Genomic DNA, 19,465 nt, shown 5'->3' on the forward strand with positions numbered 1-19,465 from the left:
AGCCAAAGAAACATTCAAAGCAAATCTGACTTAAAGGAGGCTCTCCAGTCAAAACTGTTTTACTCTTCCTACTTTTAAACATTGGATTAACCTCTACTTGTTTCTTTCAAATTCACACACTGATGCAGCTTCATGATATATGCTTGCATTAAAAGAAAGAGCTGTGTACCTTTTATTTTTATACACCTTTTATTATCTATAGAATTCTTTTCCAATGCTTTCTCTCTTATGCCCGCTTTTTCAATGCCATTAATCATGGTATCTTACATGAATACAACAAATCACTTCGACATTTGTAGTCCCATTCTTAGGGATATACTCTTAGAGGTGATGATAGCTCTGAAGAGGACCATAAAGTACTTCAAATTAACATTTTTAAAACAACATTATGATTTTATGACCATGTGGTTAAACATTATTTAAAAGGTACTTTTGGTTGACTCTTATTTACAATTTTTGACTAAGACAAATATTAACTAAAGCAACGATGCATTTGAAACAAATGAAGAATTTTGAAAAAAAGACAGTTAAAATATTGTGCTGTTTTTATTTTGTGTAAAAATCACACAGCTGCTAGTTCATTCTGCAGAGATACATCCATGCAGTTTAACATCTATGATCCCACAGCCATAATATAAGCAATTAAATAGAATATTTGCTGTTAGTCAGCAATTAATGCAAATTTACATATGAGATCAAAAGGTGTGTATCATACAATATACAACATACCCCTTATACAGTACATCAACCTGAACAGCAGGAAATAAAGGCTCTCCTTTCTTCCATACAGGGAGAATATCTTAAAGAGAAAACCTGACTGAATATCAGGAGTAAGGCTTAGAGAAAATGTGAAGAAAAGGAAACACAAAAAGGTCCAGAAGACAGACAATACTGGACTTAGAGCTGACGGCTATGCGAGTCAAGTACCAACACAAGTGAAGTTATAGTAAAGATATACAGATACAAACCAAGTGGTTGGTTTTAAGAGCTTTTACACTAGATAAAGACAACATGCAGATTAAACCTGTGTTGAGGAAAAGAAAAAGTGCAGTTATTAGATCTCAGTTTCACTTTTACAGTTGGTACATTCTTGGGGAAAGCTGTATTGGTGTAGATTTGATTCTGAACATGAACCACACAAGATACATGCAGAGCCTGCATGATTTTTAAAAAGTGCGGTTGTCTTGGGTTGAGTACTGTACAAGGTACATAACTTATTGTATTACAGTTTCAACCGCTGAGGACTAACAAAAATAAGCCTGTTGCAAGATGCTTAAGATTAGTAATCAATTCCCTGTTGCACACCCAGATAAAGTCTTCACTGTTATTGCAGCACAAAGGTAGGATTGAAGTACGCTGAATGACTGGCACAAAATTATTCAACACAGTATTGCAGAAGGAAAGTAGCAATTGAGCCAGTCCTGGGTGTCCTGTCTCACCATTTTCTGGCCAGTGTGATTATCTGCATTCCAAGTTAAAATATGCCACCTACAGTATTAATGTAAATGTGCTATATTGGCATACTCAGCTGAAGGCCCACAACAGAAGGATGAGTCCTACAAAGACAAACTGTCTAGATGTGCCTTAAAAAGCCTGACAAGTCTGTTCCAGTTTAATTGTGTGTTCTTTCTGTATTTTAAACACTTGAATCTGTGCTGTAATAAGGGGTTTAGCTTCTTTTGCTTTAAAAGTTCTCTTTGAAATGATAACATTCCTACTCCAAACCCTTTAATATGTTCTTAAGCCAATTTCTGTGTCTCTTTCAGAAAGCTGCATGTTGCAAACGTTTTCCTTGTATACGCCGAGATGGAATATAAAGACACAAAGCTGAGGCACACATGAACATGAACATCCTGGAACAGCCACAAGCCCTGTAGGCCTCTGCATTTTCCCAAACATCGGCTTACAAATGTGAAAATGGTCTCAGCTGTTCCAGTTGAACCTCCAGAGATATTCTCTCTTCAAGCACATCCTGTAATACAAAATAATACTAGTCTGAAATCAGGACTCCAAATCTCCTTATTCCAACAAGGTTATTATTAACGTAGACCGAGTCATGAATACTTTTCAGTGTATAAATGTTCATAAGGGAACAGGTCTTGATAATACAGGTGCATTTATTTTGAAGTTCTTTGCAAGAGAATTAGCTCCAGTGCAGCAACCAATTTTCCAGATGTCTGCAGACACACATGCTATTCCCGTAGCATCATAAACTCCCATATTATACATACTAAAGAATTCAAGCCCAGGAGAACACAATGATTTCAGGCCAGTTGTTCTTAAATCAGTTTTAATGAAATCACTGAAGGGGATCTTGGTTCAGAATCTCACCCAGTCAGTAACAGGTAAAAGTGATTCATTTAAATTTACTTATAAACAAAAGTGAAGCACAGAAGATGCTGTAGTGGCCCTCACACAGATTATTTCAAAGCATTTGGAAAAATGTAAAATTTATGCTAAGATACTTTTTCTTGACTTTTCTTCAGCCTTTAACACAATCTGACAGGATATTTTATTATCAAAAATGATTCAATTCCAGATATGTACTATACTACCAAGATATGCTTATTTTTTAGTATAGCCACATGACTTTCTAGGTACCTGTGATTAAAGTGCTATTGTAATGGGTTATAATGGACACTGTTATTTTGTATAGTTTTCACTGGGATGTTATTTTGTTCAATCTTTTTATCTGTTATCTACCCGTAGAGTCTACAGTTTTAATCGATAATTTACTACTTGTGTCTGTGAAACACAGTGAGAGGGAGCTCCCATTGCCTTTCCTCATTCACACTAAAAGCCACTGATGAGGAAACAACGAATTGAGTGACTGATTATTTAATCATTTCTCTCTTCAGGGGCGCTACACTATCAGTGTAAAGACTGTAAATCATTTGATACTAACCCTAGTATAGAATACATTGTGAAAAACAGCTAACAGTTATAGGAGCATCCATACAGGGGAAGTATGCACAGTTTCTATCTGTCATGCACTAGTATCTGAGTATTCCATTTTATTGTTTGAATGGAGATCTTATAAAACATGTTTGTCTTACAACTTTGTGCACCACTAAAGAGTTTTAAATCCAGTTTCATAAACCCAAAGGACGTTTTAGTAAACAATTTGGGTTGTCAAAATCTAAAACTTAATTAACAGTATGTGAGATATTCCAGTTACATACATAATTAAACTTTTTGGCATTATGCGTTAGGCATTTAAATGTCATTACAAAGAAGCAAGCATTAGTCTTTGCAGACAATCTGAAAAAGTCCTGCTACAGAAATACTTAGAAGAAACTGGCTTAAAGATTATGTAGTTTAAAACAAAGACAGATGTTGTCAATTTGTAATTAACACAAATTTAATTGAATTAAGGGAACATGACTGCAACGCAACACAAACTCAATGCTTTGAATGTTTTAAATCATCAATCCAATACCACTAATAATTGTGAAGTCAAAATGGTGTTTAATTTGAATAGCGTACTATGTTAAATTCCTGTTCATCAAATTTTAAATAGGCAAACAGCAACTGCCCAAATATCTACAGCTGAATTCCAGTTTCTCAGATTTAGATGAGAGACAAATAAGAACAGATAGAGACTTTCAGTTCCACACTCTTTACAGTATAGCATGCATTTTTCATTAGGTACAAATAAAAAGTCTTCCTTACCTTTAATTGTTGCTGTAATTCACTGTTAAGTCTGGCCAAGACTGTATTTGTTTCCTTGTTTCTTCTAATTGAAGCTTGGATGGCTTTTTTGTCCTTGCCAAATGATCTGAAAATGTAATACATTTTTTGTATTATAATACAGAACTATAGAACTGAAATGGGAATTGTTAAAGAAGTTGCAGACCTTGCAGTATGTATTTTATTTTTAAATGTGTAATTCATGTTAAATGTTTTTATGCATTTTCACCATACAGTTGAATGAAATTAAAAAAAAGTATACAGGACAACATTCTAAGATTGTGCGCAGAGAAAAGGTTTAGTTTCTGAGACATAAAAAATATGAATTCCTTAGGTCAGGCTTCAAGTAAATACTGCTGAAGTTGAACTATTTCATAACTTTGTTATATTTATCATGTACGAGTCTAATTCTGTAATATGTTGTCTTCACTGCACTGCTGAATTTAGAAACACCAATATGTAGTAACATTTGATTGGAGATATTTACACAATAATTCAACTTAATATATAAAGCAAAAACAACTAGAAACAAAATACTGCCCTACCCAATATAACACCACAAAAATCCGGACCCTCTTAATACAATCACTAACTTAAAACAAATCACCTCTAACTGTCAGAGAGCGCAACATCACAGTAGTTTTCATACCTGGGAATTGAGGCCTGTGTAGCTAGAACAGCAGGTATGACATTGGATTTCTGTGAATGCTCCTCAACCTCTGGTCTGAGCTCATCTTCGGATTTTAACCTTCGGCGGACAGGCTTTGGAGGAGGGGCAAGAGGTGTGGACCCCTTGGCCTGCTTTGAGATAGGTAAGGACAGCTAATTGAAGTTTACCGACCACAGAAAAGGAAGCACAGGAACACAGGAATGTATCCCACATGTAAGCACTCAATGAATATTTTTAATCAGAATAGAATGTATTTAATTACACAGGTGAAGAAACACAAATCCAGCTTTGTTGGGAAAAAATGAGGTGTTAAAATATTGGAGTATATGCACACTCCACTCTTTGTGACCTCTCAACGTTTTCAATTACATTCACCCATTATTGGCTTCCTTAAATAGAACCCGTAGACTCACACAGACGCTTTTCTTTTGTGCTTCTTGTTTTCCCATTTGAATTGTGAAACAGCCTAATACTTAAGTGACCTTCTTTAAAGAAAATGTAGAAATGTAGAATTCCATGTCCAATTTACTAGGGTTGCAGCAATGAAAATGTTTTAATTGTTTGACAGCTCAGCAGTTTACTAATTAATGGCTGTACATTTGCATTCAGGTCATATATGATTTTAGATTACAAGTGAGTCATAGAAACCCCAAAAAATTGTATTTTTTTAAATGTTAAATGGAACAGTAAACATTTTCAGAAACTGAATTAAAGTAAAAATACATCATATATCTACACATAACAGTGATCCTGGCATAAGGGAGCAGTTCTGTTGTGATTCCAAGTAAACGTTGTATACATTCTAAGTCAATGTTGGATAAGGATGCGTGCTTAGTAATTACTAATAATATGAGTTAGCAGGTGGAAGTCTAAGACAGATAAGATCATCTTGGAGGCAGAGAAGGGGCTAGTTACTGAAGATATTTTGAATGCGTGGGCTGTATTTACTGACATTTCTATCGGCAACACTGGCAAGCTAGCAAAATAATTTAGTTAGGGAGTACATTTCCCGATTCACTTGCACTACTGTATTAATAATAAACTTTTGGAGGTTCAGAACTGCCTTCCAACTAGCAAGCAAACTTTGGAAGCCTCAAACCTTTGCCCTGAGTCCTGAAACTGATTTATGTAAAGTCATCAACATACTGAATTTGAAGTTGCTGTTACTTTTTCTTCTCGGACTTCCGTTTTTGCAGTTCTTAAAGGTCCCACAGGTTCTCCTGGTTTATCAATCTATATGAAACCAAAAGAAACAGAATTCCATTTTCACAATAAGGATACACAACATTTAAAATAAGAGAGGTTTGTCAGAAAGCATCTATTCATTCTTATTTTCTGAAATTGAATTTGTCCAATGTTGTTGACATGGAAATTACTTAGTATTACAAATTCTAATGTTTATTCTGAACAAATATGCTACTTATTATATTGCAATGTTTTTTTTTTGCCAGACACTCACTTTACAGATATTGCTTTATGCATCATATTCATTCAAAATGACTTTGGATCTGTACTTGAAATAGGAATTGTGACCTATTTAAAATTAATTTTAAAAAGCATTAGAAAACCTAAATAAGCACATTCACTCTAATACAGAATGCTCTGAAATGTATCAAATGCACTACTTTGAAGGCAAAGCATAATTTAAAAATACAATTATCCTTAATTTTTTTTGGCTTTATTCCCTAGTCTATGCTCCATTCAGTATTTCAACTGGTTGTATCTAGTTTTGGAGAAGCTGGAGAAAAATAAAACATTTGTTTTCAGTTGTTTTTACATTAAAACATTTTGGGACTCCCAGTGAAATCTACACACACAGCGCAATTTCCCCTTAATTTAATTGGTGACGCATGATGTTGCATGTCACCCAGGTGAGGTGAGATACAATACGTCAGTGGTTTAAGAAGTGTGCTTTGGGATTTTTGGGGATGAAAAGTTCTACACGAATAATAAGAGATTATTAGTATTATTGTAGTAAAACTCACCTGTTAAATGTTTAATAATATCATAATAAAAATCAAAGTATAAGTTTAATGAAACCACTATAGTCTGCACAAAGCAGCATTAGAGCTTTTTAAATTTATTTTGAAAAACAGGTTACTTAAAAAAACAATTATTAATTTTTACTATGGCACATGTACTAATGCACTGCAACTTTCAAACAAGTTATTTTTATTAATAAAACATTTGCTAAATATATTTTTTTTAATTAAAAGTTTACGTAGAGTACCTTGAACCCAGAACACCAGCCACATTAGTGTATTTTCAAAGACTACTTTGAAAAGCATTATTAAGATGTCAGGTTTCGTGACAAATAGCAGCTTTTGACTTACTTGTGTGCTCTCTGACTGTTTTTCACTGTCATCAGACAGCTGGTCTGTTGCTACTGATGCAAACGCTTCAAACTGGCTGAAGTCTGCAAAGTTGGGCTGTTCAGGAATCTGCTGAGGTGAGGTACTGGAATGAGCTGCTAGACCATCGCCATCCACTGAGCGATGTCCATGGGACCCAGCAGCCTATAAGGAACATCAAACACTTAAATATGGATAGTCTGAGAAATATAAAGATGGTAAGAAAAATGGTTAAATAAAAACTACTGGAAAAGTTAAAATAAAAGAACCTCCTGGAAGACTGTTTCCTCTGTATGTGCATCACTGAGGGTTAAAGGAGAAAATTATGCCAAACTAAAAATCAAACCTAAATCATACCAAATTGCAATTCCATATGTAAAAGCACTATAGTGGTGCAATGCACAACACCTCACTGCAAATGTCAGAGATTCATTCTTACACTAGATCAAGTGCTTTCAACCATTTTTCCAAAGCTGTACACTTTCTGTCCCAAAATGCCAGAACAAGTATAACCTGCATAGTTGTTTTCTCTTTGGATGATTAACCAAGTTATGAATGATAACAACAACCAAATAACATTTTTCACTATATACTTTCATATTAAACACTTTGTCACACTGCACAGTTACCAAAATACCAAACATCCATCCATCTCTTAACTGCTTCATCCAAATCAGTCGTGCGTGAGCCAGAGAGCCAGGGCCTATCCCTGCAATCAACAGACCCAAGACAGGATACACCCTGGACAGGATCCCAGTCCATCACAGGGCACACACAGAGACACACTCACAAAAGGGCCAGTTAACCTTCCAATAGGTCTTTGGACTGTGGGAGGAAACTGGAGCACCCAGCGAAATCACACAAATTCAATGCAAATAGTAACTCAGGTCCAGAATTAAATCCACAGCCCCAGTTCTCTGTGGCCGCAGTACTAGCCTCTGTGCCACTGTGCCTCCGAATGCTAAGAAGCAGTTCTTAAAATTTGTAATTTAAATTTAAAATGTTTTTGGGTGCTTAAGTTTCTATATGGCAAAGTTATTACTGAAAGCGGCCAATGTTATTTTTTTCATGCTAGTCTACAATTTGCCTTGTAATAATGGAATTTTTAATATTCTTAAAATCAAGCATCATAGGAAAGATAGCCTATTGACTTGCAATAAAGAGTGTTCAAAACTACAAAGTTTAATATTCTAAAAAGTCTTCTACTGATTTATTTTCACCTACTGTATGTAATGAAAATATACTAACCACAAAAAATATTTTGCACATTTATGGTTTCAGCATTGCTGAGAGCATTTGCAGAGACGTAGCTTTATTTCTGAAATATGTGCAATATGAGAAGCTCTTTCTGCATATTATGTGAAAGTGGTAACTGTTCCATTCCTTCATCCATTTTCTAGTCACTTTATACAGTAAAGTGTCATGGGAAGCCAGTGCCTATCCCAGCGTAAGGCAGGATACACCATGGATGGGACCTAACCCATCACAGGGGACACATGCAGACAAACACATACCAGGACCAATCTTGCCAGAAGCCAATTAACCACCCACCATGTTTCGGGATTGTAGAAGGAAACCGGAGCACCTGGAGGAAACCATGCAGGTAGCGCCCAGGTCCCAGCGCTGCGAGCCAGCAATGCTAACCACAGTCCCACCGTGCCCCCCTGGGATCTTTTCATCTCTACTTAATTGCTAGCTATTAAGCATTATTACTGTACTTCACATAGCTGAAAAAAAATTACCAATCATTTATTCTGTCATTTTACAAGAGAATACCTCCTAATTTCTTACAGCTTTACAGTTATAGTTTAAAGTATTTATGAAGTAGTGTTTTTTGTCTCCAAGTACATTTTAATCATTATTGGTAAACAGGAAACTAAAAAGATCCTTCAATAAAAAAGACAAGCATAAGTTCATCTCCAGGACAATTTATGAACTGCGAGCAGGCATCGCTATTCTTAGTTTTGCTGAACTTTCTCTTTGTTTTCACTCCTTTTTATCTTTTGCAATGGATACATTTATACCTTTTCAGTTACATTTAAACTTCAGGTTTAAGTATTTTTATTATGTAGCTTCTTTTAATTCAGTGATGCAAAATGCACAACCCTGCAAATATGACAGTACAGGAGTAAAAGAAGAAACAGTGATTTGAGTAATAGTACATCCTATTGTATAATTAGGTACCATAAGACCTGCAAAAATGCTAATAATAAAATAGAATGTACTATTGATGAACATATGATGAAGCAGATCTCTTACCTGTGATGGCTGAGGTCTTGGGGGAACAGCTGGAGGGCAGGCAACAACACCAGCCTGCTGTTGTACTGAACGAGAATAAATTGAAAAACAAATTAAAATATTACAACTACTGAAGTGTCTTAAAGAATCTAGATAGAATGGGTAACACCTGGTTAGTATCAACATCTCCTGTTATCAGAAGCTTCAAAACAAGGTAATGTTTGCATAAATTCAGTGATTAAAGTGATCAAAGTTTACCTTAGTTAAATAAGTTTCGGGTACACAATTATGTGCCCATCAACAGTCTAGGAAGACAGCATAAAACAGGCAGGTGGGGGAAAAAATGAGAAAGAGACAGAAGGGACAACAAGGAACAGAAAGGCAAAAGGCAAGAGGTTCTCATCCAGATCATCCAGAAGGACCAGACTGGAGTTAACCATCTTGAGAGAGTCTGCCATTCTGTTGTTGTAAGGGACTCCAATTTCCTGTTTAGAAAATCCCTTGCTTACAAACAGCCCCTCCTGCTTAGTGGGTGCATTTTTATTTATATAGTAGCAGTCCGGGCTTTTTCTGGGTGGTCAAGATGTAGGCTTGGAAGCTTAGTCTGTGAATTTGTACATAGTGTAACATGTGTGTTGTATGTTTATGTTGTATGCTGTTCAGTTTGTGCATTAACCTTATTAATAAATATTTGTTTAACAGTGTGCCTGAATTATTACTCTTTTCATCAAAGCTGTGTCTGAAAACTGTCTGAAGAACTCATATGCCTCCAATTATACCGGCTGCTTGGGTATATTATTGGCAAATTCATTTACAAGTTGGGGGTTATGATTATTTAACTTACTTATTGATTAATCTGCACTGCCCAATTTTTTATTTTCATAACCTCCTATTTGTAAGAATATGCATTTCAAAACTCTAGAACATCATACACAATTGTACAATATCAAAGATCTAAAGGCACCACCACTTAACCTGCAAATAGAACAGAATTCAAAAGGCACAAAATATTCCTTCTATATTTTTTTTATTATTCTTCTGTTTAAATATGAGAAAACATGCCAAGAGAATGTCCTGGTAAGGATGAGTTTGAAGCATCCAAACAGTTGCATCTCAACAGTCATAATAGAGTAAAAAAAAATAAAGGGTTTTAAAATCAGTTATGTCAAATATGGACACACTTTGGGAACACATCAATAACACCAGTGGCATAACGCTCATGGCAGTAAGAGCTGCTTACCTGTGGGCCCTGCAGCAAAATTCCTGTTCATATCTAATGATGAGGAGCGCGAGTGGGAAGCATGGGGTCTAGGTGGGGGAGGTGGTGGTGCACCTGTTTTCAGTCCTTCAGGGGAGGTTCCTGAATGAGACCTGTAACATTATAATGCATCTTAATGCATCTTTCCTGGTGTAAAAAATTCAAACATTTTACAAATGCGCAAATGCTCATCGGTTACTCAATATTACATCATAAAGATCAAGAATAAACACGAATCATTTTTTACTATAACCAGTCAATTATTCTTCCCAACACAGGCACCTTGGGAAGAAAGAATTCAGTTCTTGTTTCCTGTATATTATTGTTCATACCTGAAAAAAAAAATGGCTCACCAAAAATGCAAAACTAGTCAACCCTACTACTAACTCTGCTGTTATCCTGATTAAATATTACTCATCTAGAAAATGTAAGAGGTCACATCTAATCCTGCACTTACTATCTCCTGACTATAAAATAGCAGTTGGGGTTTCCCAAGTGCCTCAACCAGTAAAGGTGCTCAACTCCAGCACAGGTTGAGCTGTTATTGTGGGTTCAACTGTGGGTCATGTGACTGATTCCCTAAGTGCAGGCACATAATTGGATCAACACTAATAAGGGATTAGTTGGTCAGGGCTCTAGCGGTCAGTGAGAGACATGCCTCGTTTTCAATCAGCACTGAAACCCCTCTGTGGGGCTGTGTTGGTGGTGACATGATAAAAGACAAGTGGTTCAAAGAACATCCTCGTTCACCCCCGGGTGAGGGTGATCTGGCCATCTCCCTAACATTTGATCATGGTAAAGAATTTTTTGTATAAAAAAGATTTGTGGAGGTCTGACTAAAAATACAAAACAGCCATGGTTTAAAAATATCCCTCTTAGCTCCAACTGGAACACTTCAATTGTTCACGTGAGAACAGCAAAGGAAAAGACATTCGGAAGTGTGTATTGCTGTGCTCGTATGTGGTGGTATTGTTTCATTTGGAAGGGAAGAAGGTAGCACAACAGGAAGCCAAAAGCCCCCACTAGCTAAGGTTGAAGGTGACTTTTAAAGAAACAGTATCTGTATCAGATGAGAGTGCCTTCTAGCAGTTAAGAGGAAAGCTGGTCTCCTCGTCCTTTACTCGAAACTGTGCCCATAAAATAATACTTTATCCTGAGCTGAGTTTTAGATAACAGACAAAAATAAGTGTACACATAATAGTTATAATTTTGTGAGACGTGGATTTAAATAAGGGACTTCATGGATCCTTATGGTGGCTATTCTGGTAACTGGGCCTTTAAGAACTGCTTGTGAACGGGGGAGGGCCCATGGTAAAAGCAACATTTATTATTCTGTGCAATTTCCAGAATTATTCCCACAGCATGTTTTAAATGCAGAGTCTATTAAATAAACATATTTTGTCTTGCAACAAATACAGCAATTCTTGCTCATATGACATAATTTTAGGGTTGTATTTTAAATGCAGAAAAACTAAAGTTTTATGTTTCATTTGACATTTTTGATTATCATGGAAAACTAGGAACCCAGCTTGAACCTTTTCAACTTCCTTGTTACAATCATCCCAAAAAAACCTGAAATGATAATGGTGAAAACTAAAAGTATAATCTAACTTCAGCCCACCTAATGTTCATCTCACATTTAGTGGAAAGTTTCAGTATGTATTCCATGAAACAAACATCAAAATAGTGGCCCAATATGAATATGATTTACTTTATTAAAGATATGAATCTTGATTATGAAAGGAAACATGAAGCTTAGAAGCCCCTATTGACTTTGACAAAAATACATTCTTAAGAAATTGTAACCTACCTTTGGCGTGTTACAGCACTTACAATCTGTTCTGGATCTGATGCAAAAGAATCTGAACTACTGTAGCCATCTCCTAAGAAATAATATAAGCATAGCACTGAATATGATCACTGATCATAACTACTGTACAATACAGTCACTTGTAACTTTCAAATGACATAATTACATTGACTTTAAAGATAAATATAACATACACAGTAAGAACTTCCTAAAACACATATTTATAAGCATGTACGACTGATGATTCTCATTTAAACAATTACATAATTCATTTAAATCATTAAATACAATTGCTTGGTAACTATTAGCACATTAGTACACACATCTTACAGAAACTAAGGCAGTTTGCAAAACTAAGGCAGTTTCTCTCCACTCAAGACACACAGAGATTAATACATGCTCTTGTATACACCAGGTTAGACTACTGCAATGCCCTACTATAAGGGAGCACCCATCACTCTTTCAACACCTTACAGCAAATTCAGAATGCAGCAGCTAGAATTGTTACTGGGAGCAGAAAGTACAACCATATAACCCCCATACTTAGCTCTCCTCATTGGCTTCCAGTCAGGTACAGGGCGGACTTCAAAATCCTTCTACTTATTTATAAGTAAAGGTAAAGCCTTTAGTTACAGGGCCCCTAGCTTATGGAACAGTCTCCCACCCCATATTCGGGATGCCTAGTCAATCTCAGTATTCAAATCCAGACTGAAAACCTATTACGTCAGCCTAGCCTACTCACTCCTTACATCATAGCCTGCTGCAACCATGGCTGCTGGTGCTGCTGTACTGTACATGCCACTGTGTATCTCTGTGTTGGCCCACCAGGTAGATACATCTGTTCTGACCAAACTATCCTATTCTCCTCCCCACATGTCCAGATGGCGCCCAGGCTGGGCACCATCTGAGTTGGATGCTTCATCACTGCCATGGATCCAAGAGGGACATCATGGATATAGCTATCGTTTAGGAGGATTTTGCTGGTCTACAGAGATCTGCATGGAGTACTGATATACAGAAAACAAGATGGATGGATTAATATTTTTATTCATTTTTTCCCTTTTAATTGTATAGTGTTAGCATGTCCAAAGGGGTTGGGCAGCCAGTTGACCTTGGACCCCTAGAGGTTTTTTTCTCCTTACTAAGGAGTTTTTGGTTCCTCTCCTCCGTTGTCTTCTGTATTCACAACATGTATGGTCACTTGCTTTGTTAAGCACCTTGGGGCAACCTTGTTGTGAAAGGCGCTATATAAAAATAAACTGCATTGAATTGAAAAACATTCAGTAAAAAGACTACAGTCCATGAGGAACACAGGTGAGATAAATTGGTCATACCCACAATTACGCTACATGAAACAATTGTGTGTGTGGTACTTACCTACAGTGTTGCCTGCTACAAATTTTATAGAAGTTGCTATCTTATTTTCTTCAGAAAGCTCAGGTGGTTTAGCCAACAAGGGACTAGTTGGGTGTGCATGATCTGTGAAAATATAAATACAGCCAGGGTTAAGTATTTTGTCAAAAATGTTAAATAAAACCTACAGGCAAGAGAGTGGCAAAGAGCCACTTGATTACATCACAAAACGTACAGTACAGCACTTGTCTTTCAAAGTGTTTTTTTGCCAGTCTAGGGGGAAAATTATTGCAGCATAACCATTTATGAGTATCTGTATTCCACTTCCACTTTAGAAAAAATTCAAGTGAGATCACTCTTAATTAAATGGCATGCTTTTCTATAACGCCAAATATATTGCCTTCTGGAAAAGACTCAAAAAACCAAATGTCTTTAAACACAGCCTTTGACGTTCTGTTAAGGCAATATGTTAGTAATAAATGTATTTTATAGTTACATTTTAAGATTCATTCGTCGTTAACAGAAAAACTCAAGTATAAATGGAATATGTTTGTTTAATATTCATGCATCACACAGGCGATTAGTTTCTTTCCGAGTGCTACTACTGATTATCCTCCTCCACTCTTTATTCCTTCTACTTCCTGAAGAAACCTACAATGGCAAATTACACAACTGCTAATATTAGTAAGACAACACCTTGATTGTGCATCTCTTCATGATAAAAGACATGCATTGGTTAGAAAGATACATGTAATTTATATATGTCAAATAATGAATCTGAGGTTCATAGTCTGACATAAATGCAGATTACTGGCACAAATGTACACAGCCTTTCAATTGCTGGACTAAATGGTAGCAACATAGTACAGTGGAGATTCCTGATCCTGAACCAGCTCTGGGCTTCTAGATTACAGAGCTCTACAAAACGTAAAAGCAGAGGAGGACTTCACTGGTTGAGCCAAATAGAAGCTGGGATAAAGTTTCAAATGCAAATTAAATCCTTAGAGAGTGTGACTTTCTCTGCCTCAGTGGTGACATTAGAATGAAAAAGTATGTATTCTTACCACTTCCTGTTCTCTTCAGCTCCATCTCCTGCATATGAATTTTGCTGGGTGTCATACGAATGGGAACAGGATGAACAATTGCTGTGTCCTGTAAGGAAATACATTTCCAAGTCGTTTCTTTGTATATACATTTTGTAATCCTTTGAGGTTAACACGAACTTTGTTTTTAGGCTGTAAAAACTTGTTCTGGACATTTTATTTTGTAAAAATAAGGTACAGTTATCACAGAACCCTTTTAGTCAAAATGCTAAATGAGCACAGTTTATCTCATTACAAAAATAATGTATTGATAAATAAATCTTAATGTGATTAATGCTAACATCGAACTTTCATACTCAGTGAAAAAAAATTGTTTTAGGACTACCATTTACAGCATTTTTAACACATTAACACAGAAACATTACAATCTCTAAATTGCATAGATTTGAGAACAGTAAGCAGCAATAACTAGGAGATTCAGCAAGCAAGATCATGTTTTCTCTACTGTTTAAGCAGATCACCACGAGCCCATGCATCTTAGAGAGACCACTTTAGTGGACAAATTTAGTATTAATAAAATAATTAATATGTAACAGGCATACTGAGTGATTGACTTACAGGATCAGCTGGTGCAATGTTAGAATCAAATTGGGTCAGAGTTTGTGAGCTCGAAGAGCGTTCACTAAAAGTCTCCCACTGCTGAACAGACAGAGCAGAGACAAATTGGCACAAATCAACAAATTACTGGTAAGCTTTTCAGAAATGATTCATAATCTAAACTTGTTTTTTTAAATTACCAATGAAAGCATTTTTCAATGAACAATTAGTACAGTGAGGAAGCAATGGCTGAATCTTGTTAGTAAGAACTCTGATACAAAGAGAACATCCAATTATGTGTAAAGACCATAGAATCCTTGCAGACAAAAATAATAAAAGAAAAATCACTGCTCATAATAAATTTTCAGTGTACAGACACAATGTCAAAATTATCACTAATCACAGAATTATACTAATCCTGAAAGATTACTTCTTCCTAAAGTTCATTACAATTAATAAATGGGACTTAGACCAAGGATTAATTTGAATAACTGAACCTACAGTTCAATTCCATATCCATAGGAACAAAACATTTCTGTCTTATCAAATCTCTCCTCATTATCAGGACCTAATCATGTGATTTAAAGTTATTTAGAGTTAAAAAAAACACAAGGAAACAACAAACCCTGAGAGGGAAAGGAAATCACTGAAACACTTTAAACATTTTTAAAAGTATTAATAATTTAACTTAAGGGTTTGCTGATAATTTATCTGGACAATGCTCCTGAAAACATGACCATGATTAACAATGCCTGGGATTATATAAATGTTGTAATTTTCCAAGAATAACAAACTACATTTTTAAATGTAAAAAGAGTAGAAGCCAATATTCCAACGCAGTAATTTAACCTTAAACCCTGTCCATCAATAGTCTAAATTATCAAAGACATCTCCAACAGTTGGTTTACTGAATTACTATTGTAAGCTATTGATATAGTTAAGTACCTTAAAACAAAGTGTCCAGTAAAGAAAGAGGAAAAATACCAATAATTATAATATATTAAACCACTATAAAGGGTGGGTTTCTACCCACTACAACAATATGTTTAAACAAGATTCTTTAAAAAAAAGCCCCACACGAGCTAACGGCTTTGGTTTTATTTTGTTTCAGAAACCGGACTGTTGGGAGTTCAGCCCTGCCTTGAGCATTATTTTACATCTGGGATGTGCAGTGTGAATGGAGAACAGCGACAGGAGAGGAAATGACAAACCTCACTGCTCTGGTTTAACTCCGGCCAGTTCTGGTTTAACGACGGCATAGATGGCGATTTACTGGGCGGAACCTCCACTGGGGAACTGGAATAGCCCACTTCAGCTGTCTGGTCTGGGACTTCTACAATACATCACAGCACACACAAATAAATACATCTAGACAGGCTGTTATTATTGAAAAAACAAACCGGCTTTACTGTGATGACAAACTATAGCCTGTTTTTGTTCTTTATTATTGATTGCACATTTAATTAAGTGTGTGTGGAACCCCACTCTGTATGCACGATCTGTGCATTCAGTACCACTCTTAACAATTAAATTATTACTCATGGTATCCATTTACTTTAATTTCTATCCTGCAAAATTCCAAAATATACATTCATTGATTTGTATTGTCAGTTTATACAACTCTCCTTGCCCATAGATTTATCTCAAGTTTGTACAAGATTAAAGATCTGTTAGATCTTTTCCTCATACATGAATGCGAGTGAATGCTGCCTTTTTAGAAAATACTCTTACCAAGTTCTCGAGCTAATCTTCATTACCCATATTAAGATAAAGGTGTAAATCTACTGTCATATTTCAGTGAAATATAATGTGAAATTCCAACAGCATCGCATTCATTCTGCAAACCACAAAGGATAACTTCATTTTCATTATATTCATGTCACTGAAATTTGTAAAACGATAGAGCAGTTATGGCAACTTGTCAGATTACAGAGAAAGAAGAAATTGGAACACGGAATGGAAGGTTCAGGAAAATAAATCCATTTGTCTTTTTAAAACAGTTATATCATCTGTACAATAAAACAGAAAAATGCACAAAAGTGTTCTATTCGTTTTTTGCACCCTCAGTCTAAACTGAAGTGACTGTTCACCTAACATTCAAGTTATTTAAATGAGCACGTTTATGCTGTGTAGAGCTATGGTAATGCACAATCCTAAGTGTTTCACATTTTAAATTTTCTCCTGGTATTACGTGACTTAAAAAAAAAGACTACTTAGCAGTCAGTTCGAAAAACAAAACTATGATGTCAACAATAATGATCCTGAGCATATACTGTTTCTTCTGTTGTAGTACGTTTGCATGTGTATTTATATTACATACAGTGCCCTCCAGAATTATGGGCACCTTTGGTAAAGATGAGAAAAAATTGTCTTTGTTATATATCAGCTTGATCTTCAACTGAAAATATATGAGAAATCTAACCTTTCAGCGAGGTAAAATTATTCAAAGAAAAAAAATTCTTTTAAATAAAGAAAATAAACATTTTTCTCAAAAACACGCATCACAATTATCAAACCACAAAGCAACAAAAAAAAAGCATCAGATATAAATGTAGAATTTAAGACTTCATTAACACTTTGTGAATATATTCAAATACGTTCAAAGAATTTTAGTTAAGCAATAACCTTTTATCCAAAAGAAATGTTTACCTGTTGAATCATCCAAATCAATAAGCTTTGGCATGAGACTTTCTGGCAGTTTTTCTGGAAGATCATAACCATTTTTCCTTGCTACTACCAAATGGAACGCTGCACAGAACTCATCCAACGTCAATGCACCATCTTTGTCGAAGTCTGAAAGCTCCCTGGAATTCACAGAATAAAAAATAATGTAGGAAGGACAAAGAAAATAATAAGAGCGAGAAAAGTCGCACAATGATTATGGTTACGATTTATGTATAGAGCCAAGTTACACAATTTTACTGCAGCATCTGTTTTATTTTTAAGCACTTGGTGTGGCATCTGCAAGACAGGACACTGCAACGAGATGAAAATTGTAACGACTGTTTCCAACAAAGCTGCTACCATAGTCATTACTGTAAGGCTAAATGCAACGCACCTCCAGTTTGACCTAAAAAAAACCTAAGGGAAGATACACACTAATGAGGACTTAATTTATGTTAACTGTTTATTCTAGTACACAAAACAAGATATTCTTTGGTAATTGATAGTTATTCTTTAAAATTACCACAGTGTGCTGAACACACCAATTGTGAGACTGCCAATACACCAAAGACTTACTACAATCTACAGCACGCTGAGATGACTGTTACAATTCAAAGTAAATAAATCTAGATAATTTATTATTCATAAGTCTCTAACTTTCTGGAGGAAAGAATGGTCAGCGGCAAAAACAGAGTACTGGATAATAATATACAGTCATTTATAGCTTCAAGCTCAGGAAATTAATTCTGAATTCCTTATAATAAAAAATCATACTCACCAAATGTGAGAAAGCTCATGAATAGGTAACTTTGATTTAGTAAAAAATTCCTTTGCAGCAGATCCTGAAAAGTAAAAAGAAATTAGACTATTTGGAGAAGAATCAAAAGCAAACCATTACCTTCTTTCACAAAAGTGCAAGAAATCTAATTTATTTACTTACCAGGGATGAACCCGTTTAAATCAGGCTGAATTGTTTTAAACTGATTGATGTAATACTGCCTTTGTTCATCTGTTATTTTCCAGGGGTCATCATAACCGCTAGTTTGCCTTCGAATTTCATTTGCCATTGCAGCGGATGCTACAGTTCTTACTGTGGTACTCTCCTGAAAATACAATACAAAAATAACACACAAAAAAGAAAATACAAAAATTTGCACAAATGGTCAAGGAAACAGACAAAATGAGTTTAGAGGCAGCTCTTTAAAAGCTACCATGGCCCATTCAAAATTGGGCCAAAAACCTTGTTTTTCAAAGCAATAATGGAAGCTGACTAAATGTTATATTTTGTCAAACACAACTGGGTGATCAACTTGAAAAGAACCTAAAACCTCCCTAAAATGAAGTTAAACCTGAAAAAATAAAGCACGAGGAAAAAGAATAGCAGACAATTACAATGAAAAATGCAATGCATGGTGAACACAAAATCCCTAGTAAGGCATGAAACACGTGTTACTGATCTATCAAGCAATAGTACAATATTTATTTCCGAAGCATGCACATTCCTTGGTGTGTTGCAATGTAAAATGCTATTCTGTGAAATCTCATGAATTTACTGAACAAAGTAATATCTGTCTGTTTTTGTCCTCATTTAGAGGAATCCTCATTTAAAGGAATCAGACAGGAAGGAATTTACAGTAAAATTATTAAATCATATGTAGCTACTGTGCCCGTTTTAAATGCTTTATCCAAGTCACAGAGAACACAATCAGAACGCATGCTCAAAGAAACCTTGGAATAAATGTGCATTTGTCAGACTCTTGCTGCCATTAATAAAAAATGATCTCACAAGCT

At 35.5% G+C, this 19,465-nt stretch overlaps 1 protein-coding gene across 8 annotated transcripts in view; it reads right to left on the reverse strand.

Moving 5' to 3' along the window:
- Positions 1-522: 522 nt before the first annotated feature.
- Positions 523-19,465, reverse strand: part of reps1 (RALBP1 associated Eps domain containing 1) — a 32,855-nt gene continuing 13,912 nt past the window's right edge. For 2 of the 8 annotated variants that reach the window (XM_088937899.1, XM_088937914.1), the window contains exons 6-20: positions 18,615-18,777; positions 18,453-18,516; positions 17,660-17,814; positions 16,222-16,343; positions 15,032-15,112; positions 14,435-14,522; positions 13,395-13,496; positions 12,018-12,090; positions 10,190-10,320; positions 8,971-9,035; positions 6,694-6,876; positions 5,507-5,593; positions 4,340-4,491; positions 3,673-3,778; positions 523-1,972 (exon numbers count right to left, since the gene is read on the reverse strand). In XM_088937899.1, coding sequence (XP_088794025.1) covers positions 1,904-1,972; positions 3,673-3,778; positions 4,340-4,491; positions 5,507-5,593; positions 6,694-6,876; positions 8,971-9,035; positions 10,190-10,320; positions 12,018-12,090; positions 13,395-13,496; positions 14,435-14,522; positions 15,032-15,112; positions 16,222-16,343; positions 17,660-17,814; positions 18,453-18,516; positions 18,615-18,777 — 1,641 coding nt within the window. In that variant the 3' untranslated portion in view covers positions 523-1,903. The remainder of the gene's footprint in view (positions 1,973-3,672; positions 3,779-4,339; positions 4,492-5,506; positions 5,594-6,693; positions 6,877-8,970; positions 9,036-10,189; positions 10,321-12,017; positions 12,091-13,394; positions 13,497-14,434; positions 14,523-15,031; positions 15,113-16,221; positions 16,344-17,659; positions 17,815-18,452; positions 18,517-18,614; positions 18,778-19,465) is intronic. The other 6 variants (XM_088937924.1, XM_088937906.1, XM_088937946.1 and 3 more) reach the window with 3 other exon arrangements.

This window comes from Atractosteus spatula, chromosome 2, assembly GCF_055471065.1.
Source record: "Atractosteus spatula isolate fAtrSpa1 chromosome 2, fAtrSpa1.hap1, whole genome shotgun sequence".
Classification (NCBI taxonomy): Eukaryota; Metazoa; Chordata; class Actinopteri; order Semionotiformes; family Lepisosteidae; genus Atractosteus; species Atractosteus spatula.